Here is a 12,731-nt window from a genome sequence, read left to right on the forward strand (position 1 = left end):
TATTTTGAGATTTGGTACCTTTTGACTGTGCTCTCCCTTCACTCTATATAAGCTTTTTTTTTTTATATTTCGATTTTATTTCTTCAAATTAAATGCATTATAACCTTAGAATGAAGGCAACATAACATCATTCTGATGCTCAGGACAGTTTCTGTGTAGGCCTACATTCTGATGCTCAGGTCAGTTTCTGTGTAGGCCTACATTCTGATGCTCAGGTCAGTTTCTGTGTAGGCCTACATTCTGATGCTCAGGTCAGTTTCTGTGTAGGCCTACATTCTGATGCTCAGGCCAGTTTCTGTGTACATTCTTATGCCCAGACCAATTTCTTTGTACATTCTGATGCTCAGGCCAGTTTCTGTGTAGGCCTACATTCTGATGCTCAGGCCAGTTTCTGTGTAGGCCTACATTCTGATGCTCAGGCCAGTTTCTGTGTACATTCTGATGCTCAGGCCAGTTTCTTTGTACATTCTGATGCCCAGACCAGTTTCTTTGTACATTCTGATGCCCAGACCAGTTTCTTTGTACATTCTGATGCCCAGACCAGTTTCTTTGTAGGCCTACATTCTGATGCTCAGGCCAGTTTCTTTGTACATTCTGATGCCCAGACCAGTTTCTTTGTACATTCTGATGCCCAGACCAGTTTCTTTGTACATTCTGATGCCCAGACAAGTTTCTTTGTACATTCTGATGCCCAGGCCAGTTTCTTGGTACATTCTGATGCCCAGGCCAGTTTCTTGGTACATTCTGATGCCCAGACCAGTTTCTTTGTACATTGTGGGAAGCGTGGTCGAGAGGCCAAGTGCGCTTGAACTTGGCTTGGCTTGGCTACCTAGAAGGGGGCTCGAGGTTCGACACCCGACTCGGGCAGAGTTGTGTTTACTGAGCGCCCAAAGGCAGCACGGAAAACCAACTCCTAGATACCCCCTCCCCCCCCCCCCCAACCGGTCCACTAATTAGATTGGACCAAAAGCGCTCTGAGCAGGCTATAAGCATGAAAGTAGCGCTATATAAAAGCTATAATAATAATTCTGATGCCCAGGCCAGTTTCTTGGTACATTCTGATGCCCAGACCAGCTTCTTGGTACATTCTGAAGCCCAGACCAGATTCTTTGTACATTCTGATGCCCAGACCAGTTTCTTGGTACATTCTGATGCCCATACCAGATTCTTTGTACATTCTGATGCCCAGACCAGTTTCTTGGTACATTCTGATGCCCAGACCAGTTTCTTGGTACATTCTGATGCCCAGACCAGTTTCTTTGTACATTCTGATGCCCATACCAGATTCTTTGTACATTCTGATGCCCAGACCAGATTCTTTGTACATTCTGATGCCCAGACCAGTTTCTTGGTACATTCTGATGCCCATACCAGATTCTTTGTACATTCTGATGCCCAGACCAGTTTCTTGGTACATTCTGACGCCCAGACCAGTTTCTTTGTACATTCTGATGCTCAGGCCAGTTTCTTTGTACATTCTGATGCTCAGACCAGTTTCTTGGTACATCCTGATGCCCAGACCAGCTTCTTGGTACATTCTGATGCCCAGACAAGCTTCTTGGTACATTCTGATGCCCAGACCAGATTCTTTGTACATTCCGATGCCCAGACCATTTTCTTGGTACATTCTGATGCCCAGACAAGCTTCTTGGTACATTCTGATGCCCAGACCAGATTCTTTGTACATTCCGATGCCCAGACCATTTTCTTGGTACATTCTGATGCCCAGACCAGTTTTTTGGTACATTCTGATGCCCAGACCAGCTTTTTTTTTTACATTCTGATGCCCAGACCAGTTTCTTTGTACATTCTGATGCCCAGACCAGTTTTTTGGTACATTCTGATGCCCAGACCAGCTTTTTTTTTTACATTCTGATGCCCAGACCAGTTTCTTTGTACATTCTGATGCCCAGACCATTTTCTTGGTACATTCTGATGCCCAGACCAGTGTCTTGGAACGAAATGATATTAAGCTTTTAATTAGTATTTTTTTAAATGCAGTTTGAAAGCAAAAGTGCAAATTTCGCATCTAGTAAAACAACAATAGAAAGAAAATGCTTTCACTACTAACGTTATTAAGACGTTCTGTTACTTATTTAGTACTAGACTGAGAGAACTTCCACCCCTCCCATCCCCCCAAAAATAGTAGCTAATAAGAATGCACTATTAATGAACACGACAGGTCCAGACGCTTTAATTCGCCTGCCGCAGTCGCCAGAGTACAATTGAGATCAACTATTATTTGATTGCTCTTGGATAGAGTACTTCTGTATCTTATGGAATGTGGTGATATGATTTGATACAGGGGCGTGCCGATAGAGGTTCCAGAGCTGAATAAGTCTTTAAGTTACGATGTGTGTTTCTAGTTCCATCGAGGTGTTTATTTACTTATTTCAAGCCTACTAAAAAAAAAAAATAAAAAACAAGCAGCAACATATAAAAATATTTTTTTTAAAAAAAGGAAACAAACAACAACAAACCTTATCTAAGGGGAAGAACTCCACATTTACAACTATAGCTCTCAATAGTGACGAAGTTATTTCCCTTTTTTATATCAAACAAAATAATTAATTTCCAATCATTAATTGATAATGGTTTTATTTTTTTATTGATTCATCTATTGTCTTCATCATTGAATAATTGTGCAAAAGTTTCAACTTGATCCGAGAGTGGTTGTGGGAGAAATATCGTGTTCAGACTTTTTACCAGACAGACAGACAGACTGACTTGATAAAAACTTTGTGATAAAACGTTGTAAAGTTGGATTCGGTGTCGTAGAGTTCAAATCCTATTTTTGGATAAAATGTAGTGGGATTTTTTTTTAATTTTCTTTTACTATTCTTGATGTCAGATTCAGTAGGACAATGCGACTATGACTTTTAAGTTCCAATACCCCTTGAGTCGTAATAATAATCGTAATAATCTTTATTATCCATAAGGAAATTTGTCTTACAATTTGTGCATTACACCAAACAAAACATTATAACTATAGAAAACCAAAATATATACATTCACACCAGACTTACTCATAATTTACATGTGAAAAGTTTATGTCAAATAGTTTTTTATTTAACGATGTGATTGCCAGGGGAACAAAAGAGTTTTTGTATCTGTTTGTCTTAGCTATCGGTGTCTTGTATCTCTTTTGTGATGATAAAATCACAAAATCCTGACCCTCCCCAATAGTCATTATGGCAGGAGCGGAGTAGTCTAAATATGTATTTTCTGCGCATTTGAATTTAGATCTAGATCTTATGTAAATCATCACTACCTCAAATTGATATCTACATCTAGATTTAGTTGTCTAAGATAAGTTTTCTTTTTATTTTTACATACGAAATAAACATTAGTTAGATTGATTTGAAGTTATCTTAACTTTAGATTTAGATGTCAATATCTATAGTAGAAGATTAGATTATAGCTTACTGTAGATGTTACTTGAATATGGAAGATTTGAGATTTTTACATCTGGACGGCGGGAGGTGGGCAAGGCTCGAGCCAGGGTCACCAAGGCGACCAGGCAGCCTTCACAACAAATTTACTAGATCAGTTGTGATTATATGCTAGATCTAATGCCGAACGGCAATAAAATTAATTATTATTGTTACATAAAATTGAGATACAATTTCATTACAGACTAACTCTAGATCTATACGGTCCTGTTTTCACAGAGAATAAATTTATATTTAATTGTCTACAGTAATTTATTTATCCTATGTGAAAACAGAACATATGCAGCGCTAATTAAACATCACACAGTAGGCCCTCGAATAGATCTACGTGCCCTCAAATAGATCTAGGTGCCCTCGAATAGATCTAGGTGCCCTCGAATAGATCTAGGTGCCCTCAAATAGATCTAGGTGCCCTCAAATAGATCTAGGTGCCCTCGAATAGATCTAGGTGCCCTCAAATAGATCTAGGTGCCCTCGAATAGATCTAGGTGCCCTCAAATAGATCTAGGTGCCCTCAAATATATCTAGGTGCCCTCGAATAGATCTAGGTGCCCTCGAATAGATCTAGGTGCCCTCAAATAGATCTAGGTGCCCTATAATAATCTGATAGCACATAAAACATCCAAAATTCTCGCTGCGATGCAAAATGAAACGATATTCTACGCTGCTGTGATAGAAAAGTTTGCAGAGCGTGCAAAAAAAATGAGAATCGCGCCAAAATTTAAAACAATAATTAACAAACCCATTTATTTAGCCACACTGTGACAGCCTGTCACAGTTGGTAGGCCTACACTGCAGAAAGAAAGGACAAATATTACTTTTTAAAACTTTTTATCTGAATATACCTTGGACTGGTCACTACTGAGTCTACTACACATTTCCTTACGTTGACTTCTCAGTAAACTTTTTTTTCAGCGCATAAATTTAGTTTTAAAAAGAGTTAACCTCCCCCCCCCCTCCCCAAACCCTAGTGTGACAAATGTATATAATATTGTTTTATGATTTATTTTTTCCCATAATTTTAACTCCGTCCTGAAGTAAAAAGGCTTGATTTAAATCTCATTGCTCACAAATTAGTAGCAAGCAATAAAAAAAGAATTATCCTACACCTAACGCTTAACTTAGAGATAAAGTGATCGGCGTGATGTGTACATGACGAGAGAGAAAGAGAGAGAGAGAAATAGAGAATGAGAGAGACAGAGAAAGAGTGTGAGAGATACAGAGAGAAAGAGATAGAGAGAGAGAGAAAGAGAGAGAGAGAGAAAAAGAGAGAGAGAGAAAAAAAAAGTGTGTGAGAGAGAGACAGAGAAAAAATGAGAGAGAGAGAGAAAGAAAGAGAATGGGGGAGGGGGGAGAGAGAGGCCAAAGACGGGAAAGTCCGTAACTCTCTGTTCCGTTGTGTTTTCTCCCCCACTCCGTTAACGGCTCGTGCTCTAATGAACACGTGAGCTGTTCCGGCGCGTGCTGTGCTGTAATTGTACTCGCTCTTTTCAATAACACACACACACACAAAGTAGTGGTGGTGTTGGGGGGGGGGGGGGGCGAGAAAGTGACGAGGGTCAGTTCGACTAGTGTGGGCTGTCGATTAGGAAAGAAAACGGAGGGGGGTGGGGGTGGCGATGTGACGGGAGGAATCGGACCAAAAAAAAAATAGTTTTCAAAAAATGCCCTGCTGGTATCAATTCCACCCCACCCTCTATTGGCATTATTGCCTCTTCTCCCACCATCGCCGTTATGGTGCCCCCCCCCCCCACTCCCTTTAATGTCTACGCCCCCCCCCCCCCCCCCCAAACATTAGGATCCCATGTGTGTAGGAATAGGGTTGAAACAATCAAAACATTTCTTTTTGGATCTGCACGACAGTCACGTGATACGAGGATTCCTTGGCGACGGACTCACATGTACCACAGCCTGGTGCGTATTTCTTAAGTGGGACATAGAGGGAAGGTCACTATTGGAATCTAATCGGAGTTTAGTTGCTTGTTTCATTCCAAAGTCTGCATGGATTCAAACATAAACAGGTTGTTGTTTTTTTTAACGCTTAGCTGTAACACAACAAGATCGCTATGTCTTCTTGTCCAGATCTAGCCTACTGCATGGTTGTTTGTTTGGGTTTGAATGAAATCAATCTGAAGATAACTAAAAAAATCAAAATTCAACAACTAAATACTAAATTGTCTTTTTTCAAATTAAACAATGCATTAAACTTATTTTTAGTGACACTGTATTTATTCTAGAGACGATGAGATAACAAGGCCTAACAATTATATTTTAGTTCTAAATAACCATCGAACAAGAATTGATATTCAATAAGATCTAGAATTTGAATTTAATATAGAGGTGGAATTCAATATAGAAGTAGAATTTAATATAGAGGTGGAATTCAAGATAGAATGGATTCAATATGGGAGTAGATTGCAATAAAGTAGAAGAATTCAACGTATATTACATTTAGAAGTAGAATTCAATATACTTTACATTTAGAAGTAGAATTCAATATACTTTACATTTAGAAGTAGAATTCAATATACTTTACATTAAGAAGTAGAATTCAATATACTTTACATTTAGAAGTAGAATTCAATATACTTTACATTTAGAAGGAGAATTCAATATACTTTAAATTTAGAAGTAGAATTCAATATACTTTACATTTAGAAGTAGAATTCAATATAGAACGGAACTCAATATAGAACTAGAAATGACTATAAATATAGACTTTGGGCTAATTTTTTTTTAAAAGCACATAGAGATATTCCATTATCATTATTCGATTTAAAATTGAAGTTAAATCTTTGGATTAAATGTTGAAATGTTTTACTTTCATATTTATAGTCCACATGAAAATGTTTGTGTTGATAATAATAATAATAATAATAATAATAATAATCTTTATTATCCGTAAGGAAATTTGTCTTACAATTTGTGCATTACACCAAACAAAAAACATTATAACTATAAGAAACCAAAGTGTACATTCACACCAGACTCACTCATAATTTACATGTGACAAAGATGGCTCACTAAAAGAGTCACTATAGTATACACGAGCGACTGCAGTGAATTTATTCAAAAATTCACACTGCACAAAAGAAATCAATCAAACATTGTTAAAGTAAAACAGATGTGAAAAAGGTGTCCGCTTGATTAAAATGAATTCCATTGCGTTATGTCGAATATACTTTCATTGGCTTTTATTTTATTATAAGAAAGATTAAAATGATGGCTGCCTGGTCGTGCGGTATTCGCGCTGGACTGTCGTTTGGTTGTCTCAATGGTCCGGGGTTCATACCCTGACCTCTGCCATCCCCCAAAGTAGATTATCCTCAACTATGAATATAAGACATTATTATGTACAATATTGTATAAGTTATCACTGAAACAGACAAAAATTATGTCATATTTTTAGTTTGAGAAAAAACTAGTGAACAAAAAATGGTTTAGGACAGTTTGAATAAGCTGTTACAATTTCTTAGTAGGTACATTTATTAAAACTTTTTCAAACTAGTTGTCTAAGTGTGACATAATAATCTCACGAAAATACCACAAGCTCAAGAACTGCCGCCAGTAACCTTCACTTGAGTTGAAACGACAAGATATAATACTAATAACCAACAGCTAATTATCAATTACCAATGGAGATTTCTTACGATTAATTGTTAAGCGAAAAAAATCTTAGAGATGTGATTTAAATAGTGCTAAAATGTGCGCGAAAAATATCGTATATGTGAATGTAATCAACACGTTCTATATTATGAACATATATATTATATATTCACCAAAAGAGTAGCTGTTTATGGTTATCCGTCATAAATGGAAATCTCTAACAAATTGATTTTAAAAAATGTAAATAATATTTTACACAAAAGATAATAATAATTATTTTTTTTTAAATCTAATTATTTAAAAATAATTAATAATAAAGATTTCTTTTTAAAATGTTAAATGTATCTGATGTTTATATGCTATAGTTTAATTAGATGTCAAAAGCTACTTTTTATAAACATGACAAGAACTCTCGAAATTGTCAAAAGACTTATTGCATCTACTAGATATTATACAATAAACTAAATATATACGGTAATTCAAATTGAACATATAAGACATGATTAAACAAAACAAAACAAAACAAAAAAAAACCATTAAACTTATTATTTCAATATAGTTTTGTAATATTTTAATTCAATGTTTCCCAATCTGACCGAGTGCCTACAAAGTGGCACAAAAACGTGTTCCTAGATATCCCAATCCCCAGATGTCCACAAAAAGAGAATGAACACGTAAGCACTGAGCATGCTGTGAAAGCAGAGAGACCAGAAAGTACTAAGCATGCCTTGGTATTATCCAAACCAGAGTGCACTAAACACGCTACAGTAGTATGGGAACCAGAGTGCACAAACATGCTTTTAAGTTAAGTTCACCTTTCAGACCTTGGACTATGGGACATCTGTTTCTGTGGCCCACGGTTAACGACGGTGTCATGTGGCCAATACAACGACTAACCGCCGTTGACTATTCCCCAACTAATGTCAGGTACCCATTAGAGCTCGCTGGACTCAGAGCCATCCTAAAGATCCCGTAATTATAAATCCCAGTCTTCACCAGGTTTCGAACCCGATACCTCCCGGTCGTTCCCTTTTTTTTCTGTATATGATTTAAGAAAACCGATTAGGTTAAGATACACCGAGATATCTTTTTATTCCCCCCCCCCCCAAACCCCCTCATTTTCCCAATCGGTCCAGATAACTGATAGGATCAACAATTTAACCATCTTATGAGCTTTGCCACAAAGCACACTACAAAAGCAGTCAATACAAATAATAACAGTATACAAATGACATTCTCAAAATAATCATAGCGTATTGAGAAAGCTCAAAGCATGAAATAGCGCTAAAAAAAACAACAACAACAAAACAATTGGTAATAATATCACTGATTTGTTGTTGGTCTATTTAAAAATTTAATTACATGACTGATCCAAAACTAATTGATACAATTACACTTTGTATAATTTTTGTATATTTAAAAAGTATTGTTATGTTTTTCTTATTTTTTGTTACAGTTCTAATAAAATTATAGTCGTCTGATAGTCAGAGCAAGCGGACTTCCAAAAGATTCATTTTCCCAAAAGACAACCTAGATGAATGAATCAACTGACAGCATTGAGATAACTAGCTACTAAAGCTGCATGTGTTGTATAATGCCACACAACTTTCAACCTAAAACCGTTTATTAAAAATATGGATTAAATATATTACACATAAAATTAAAGATATTTATTTCGTTTCTGTGCCCTGTTTCTTCCTTGTTTTTCTGGAGCAAATTTCAATTTGAAATACAGAACTAAATTTAAGACAGAGAAATTAGCATACGATGGAGGAGTTAACTCAGTTTGTGCATAAATCTTTTGAGAACTGTGATAGTAAGTCCATCATCGACGTGGTTGGTCGCTCTGAGGTGGCCCACAGTAGGGTGGAGGAGGATTATCCGAGGATGGACCTGAAACTCTGCAGTGCCATCAAGAACGAGCGGGAGGTACGGAGACGCCAGAGACGGGCGCTACCACGAGGACTCCGGGGATGGTGGACGTTACCACGAAGACTCCGGGGATGGCGGACGATATCATGACGATGAGGACGACGAGGACGAAATAGATATTGGACAACGTGCCGGACGAAACGTCATGTCCGCTGCCGGGCATCCGCAGAGCTTACTTCAGGTTGGTTATTTTATTCTAACAGCAAAGGTTTCAATAAAATGTCCTTATAGCAAATGAAATCAATCCATCAAGTCAATCAACCATTTAGTCTATATATGTATGTATGTATGTATGTATGTATGTATGTATGTATGTATGTATGTATGTATATGTTGTATGTATGTATGTATGTATGTATGATGTATGTATGTATGTATGTATGTATGTATGTATGTATGTATGTATGTATGATGTATGTATGTATGTATGTATGTATGATGTATGTATGTATGTATGTATGTATGTATGTATGTATGTATGTATGTATGTATGTATGTAGGTAGGTAGGTAGGTAGGTATGTAGGTAGGTATGTATGCATGTATGTATGTATGTATGATGTATGTATGTATGTATGTATGTATGTATGTATGTATGTATGTATGTATGTATGTATGTATGTATGTATGCATCTATCTATCTATCTATTTATCTATCTATCTATCTATCTATCTATCTATCTATCTATCTATCTATCTATCTATCTATCTATCCATCCATCCATCCATCCATCCATCCATCTATCTATCTATCTATCTATCTATCTATCTATCTATCTATCTATCTATCTATCTATCTATCTATCTATCTATCTATCTGTCTGTCTGTCTCTCTATCTATCTATCTATCTATCTATCTATCTATCTATCTATCTGTCTGTCTGTCTGTCTGTCTGTCTATCTATCTATCTATCTATCTATCTATCTATCTATCTATCTATCTATCTATCTGTCTGTCTGTCTGTCTGTCTATTTATCTATCTATCTATCTATATTATTACCGCCAATGCCTGGCGTTTTCAGTAAAGTAAGGAATGTTATTTGTTTCCTTCTTGGGGTAAGTATTGTATAGAAAGCCTTGCTATTGTATAGATTGACCAGATCTACGCCAGGCAATGCAAAAAAAAAACAGTCTTCTAGAAAACTATCCATAAATAAACTATAGATAAATGAAAAATACAACAAAGAAACAATGATTCAGAGGGTATCTTAATATTAAAAACAAAATATAAAAAGATACTTTTAAAAATAAGCTTATGTAAGGAAAAAAATCTTCACATTTACTATCATATATCTCAATATTGCAAGATGTATTCCCCCTATCAAACGAAAGTAATTAATTACCACAAATAAATTATTTTTTTTTTTTGTTAGACACTAACACTTGCGCAAAGTTTCAACTTCATCCTAGAGTGGGAAATGAGAGAAATAGCGTGTACAGAAAATGTTACCAGACAGAAAAACAGAGAAGGTTGATATAATATGTGAACAATTTAAACACGTCTTTTTTTGTTGACTAGACGTAGTGGGTTGATATAAGCTTTGAAACAAATACATCTGTTTATCTGTAGACTAGGTCCAATTTTAATTTTCAAATAGTTTTTTTAAAGCAACAAATTGTAGATTTTTAAAATCGCAACACAAATTGCTGAAAACACTTTTGCCCTACTCTCTTTTTTAAGTCCACAAGGAGAAATTAAAAGATGCTGGAACGCTTGACAGCTGGTTCAATGGACCTCATTCACCATTCGTAAACAAACAACATTTAGCCACGTGATTCTCTATAGCTTCTATACAAAGTATGCCATCCAAAGTGGCTGTCACGTGATACGTATTTTTCATTGTTTTTATCAATATTATGACGTGGCTAAATGTGTTTATTTACGATTGGTGAATGAGATCCATTGTCTCCAGGTCGCAAACAGAAGATCAAAGTAATTCATAATACTCTTGCGGGCTGATCATTATGTAACAATCAATACTGGACGTTTCTTCTAAGCACATATACAAATATAAAAACAAAACAAAAGATAATTATGTTCCAATAATTAATTAATCTTAATTAAAATAATGAAAGAGTAATTAAAAAAAATTTTTATAAGAATTTTGAAAAGTCTTGTCTACCACATGTTCTATTTGTTCTCATTTTGATTGTTGTTGTAACAGAACTGTCATGCTGGTCAGTGTAGCCCTATGGGTAATCAACCGACACATGTGACACAGGCCTGTGTACTTAAAAAAAAAGACTGATGTAAACATTCTCCGTGTAGGGAACAGTGTTTTTTGGTTATCTGACTATGAACTATGTGTTGTTTATAAGAAAGGTTGGGTCAAGTCTGGCGGACTGAGAGAGGAACAAGAAAGTTGGATGGCTGCCTGGTCGTGCGGCTTGCGCGCTGGACTGTCGTTCGGACTTATCGATGGTCCAGGGTTCAAACCCTGCCCGCTCCCATCCCCCGTCGTCCTGCGGGAGGTTTGGACTAGGAAGTAATTATCTTTTAACTCTGAAGGAACATCCGAAATAAGTCAAACATTTTATAACATTTTACAGTTAAGGAAGAAGAACATTCATTGTTTACAAGTTGTGTATAGCTGTTTTATTCAGACAAAGATTTCTGCCCATTTGTAAAGTATAAGATTCTTTTCTCTTCATATTTTATTACACTCATTAAAGTGTCTCTTTCTATCAGAGCCCAAGTTGTCTGGTTCTTGAATTAGCCACATTTGTCTTGTCGAGGGTTTATAGAGAAACGTAACATTATGTTTCCCAACTCCTCTTCGGTCTTTACTTCTTCTTTACTTCTACATATGGATAGATAAAAAGAAAATACTGTGAGAACCACTTCAGATTATCAGACTCTACCATTTATAAGATGACATAAAGGGGATAGAGCGTTACAGGCTACGACTGAAACAAAAAAAGAAATATAAAATGAACTTTAAAATCTAGGTTCATATATAGTTCGTCCATCGTGGTTCGATGATGACCACTTTGTCATCCAGGGGGCTGAGGGCTTTGCACTGGGGTTAATCTAGGTTAACAGTGTATTGAATGAAACATGTCAGTAAATGATATACTATAAAACTACTATATCATGTTTATCAAATATTTCTCAGGTGAAGTCACTTTTTTTTTTCATCAGTTCGTAATTCATAAAATAAAATACATAAAATGTTTTATGTCCATTTTCTTACAAGTAGTCGATCCGCGGCGTAGTATACACCGCTATTTGGCAGGGCCAGGACCTTAGGCCACTGCAACCTATGCGACCGCAGTGGGCCCCGCACTTTCATAGGACCCGCGCTAATTCTAGGTGTAAATTATTAAATTAAACAATTTTATAACTTAAAACAGATTTCCCGCAGCCTTTTGATTTACCAGGAGCTCCTGGAAATCTCCTGAAATTGCAAAATATACTAAAAACAAGTACTGGAAATCTCCGGAAATTATTAAAATCTTTTGATAACTCATAAAAAAACTCCGTGTCACGGATGTATGTGTGTATATATGTATAATCTATTTTTACAATTGCGCGAATGACCGGAAATGTGTTAGTTGTCAGAGAGAGTTGTCAGCTTGTGTGTGATATGCCGTAAAGATTATTAAAGATTCTGTGTTTGACCTGGTTTCGTCTCGCCTGATTGACTTAGTTGTTTTTTTCCACCGTTGCACGTGAGCGCACACACTTCACGGCTTCACGGCCATCTCGATCCTTGACCTTTCCACAATGGCAAACCACAGT

At 36.3% G+C, this 12,731-nt stretch overlaps 1 protein-coding gene across 1 annotated transcript; it reads right to left on the bottom strand.

Moving 5' to 3' along the window:
• Positions 1 to 571: 571 nt before the first annotated feature.
• Positions 572 to 1,747, bottom strand: LOC129923167 (uncharacterized). Its single transcript, XM_056013035.1, has 2 exons — positions 1,072 to 1,747; positions 572 to 744 (listed from the first exon to the last, which is right to left on the bottom strand). Exons 1-2 carry the CDS (start codon positions 1,745 to 1,747, stop codon positions 572 to 574), a joined length of 849 nt encoding a protein of 282 aa, XP_055869010.1.
• Positions 1,748 to 12,731: the final 10,984 nt, after the last annotated feature.

The sequence above is a fragment of the Biomphalaria glabrata genome, chromosome 15, assembly GCF_947242115.1.
Source record: "Biomphalaria glabrata chromosome 15, xgBioGlab47.1, whole genome shotgun sequence".
NCBI classification, from domain to species: domain Eukaryota; kingdom Metazoa; phylum Mollusca; class Gastropoda; family Planorbidae; genus Biomphalaria; species Biomphalaria glabrata.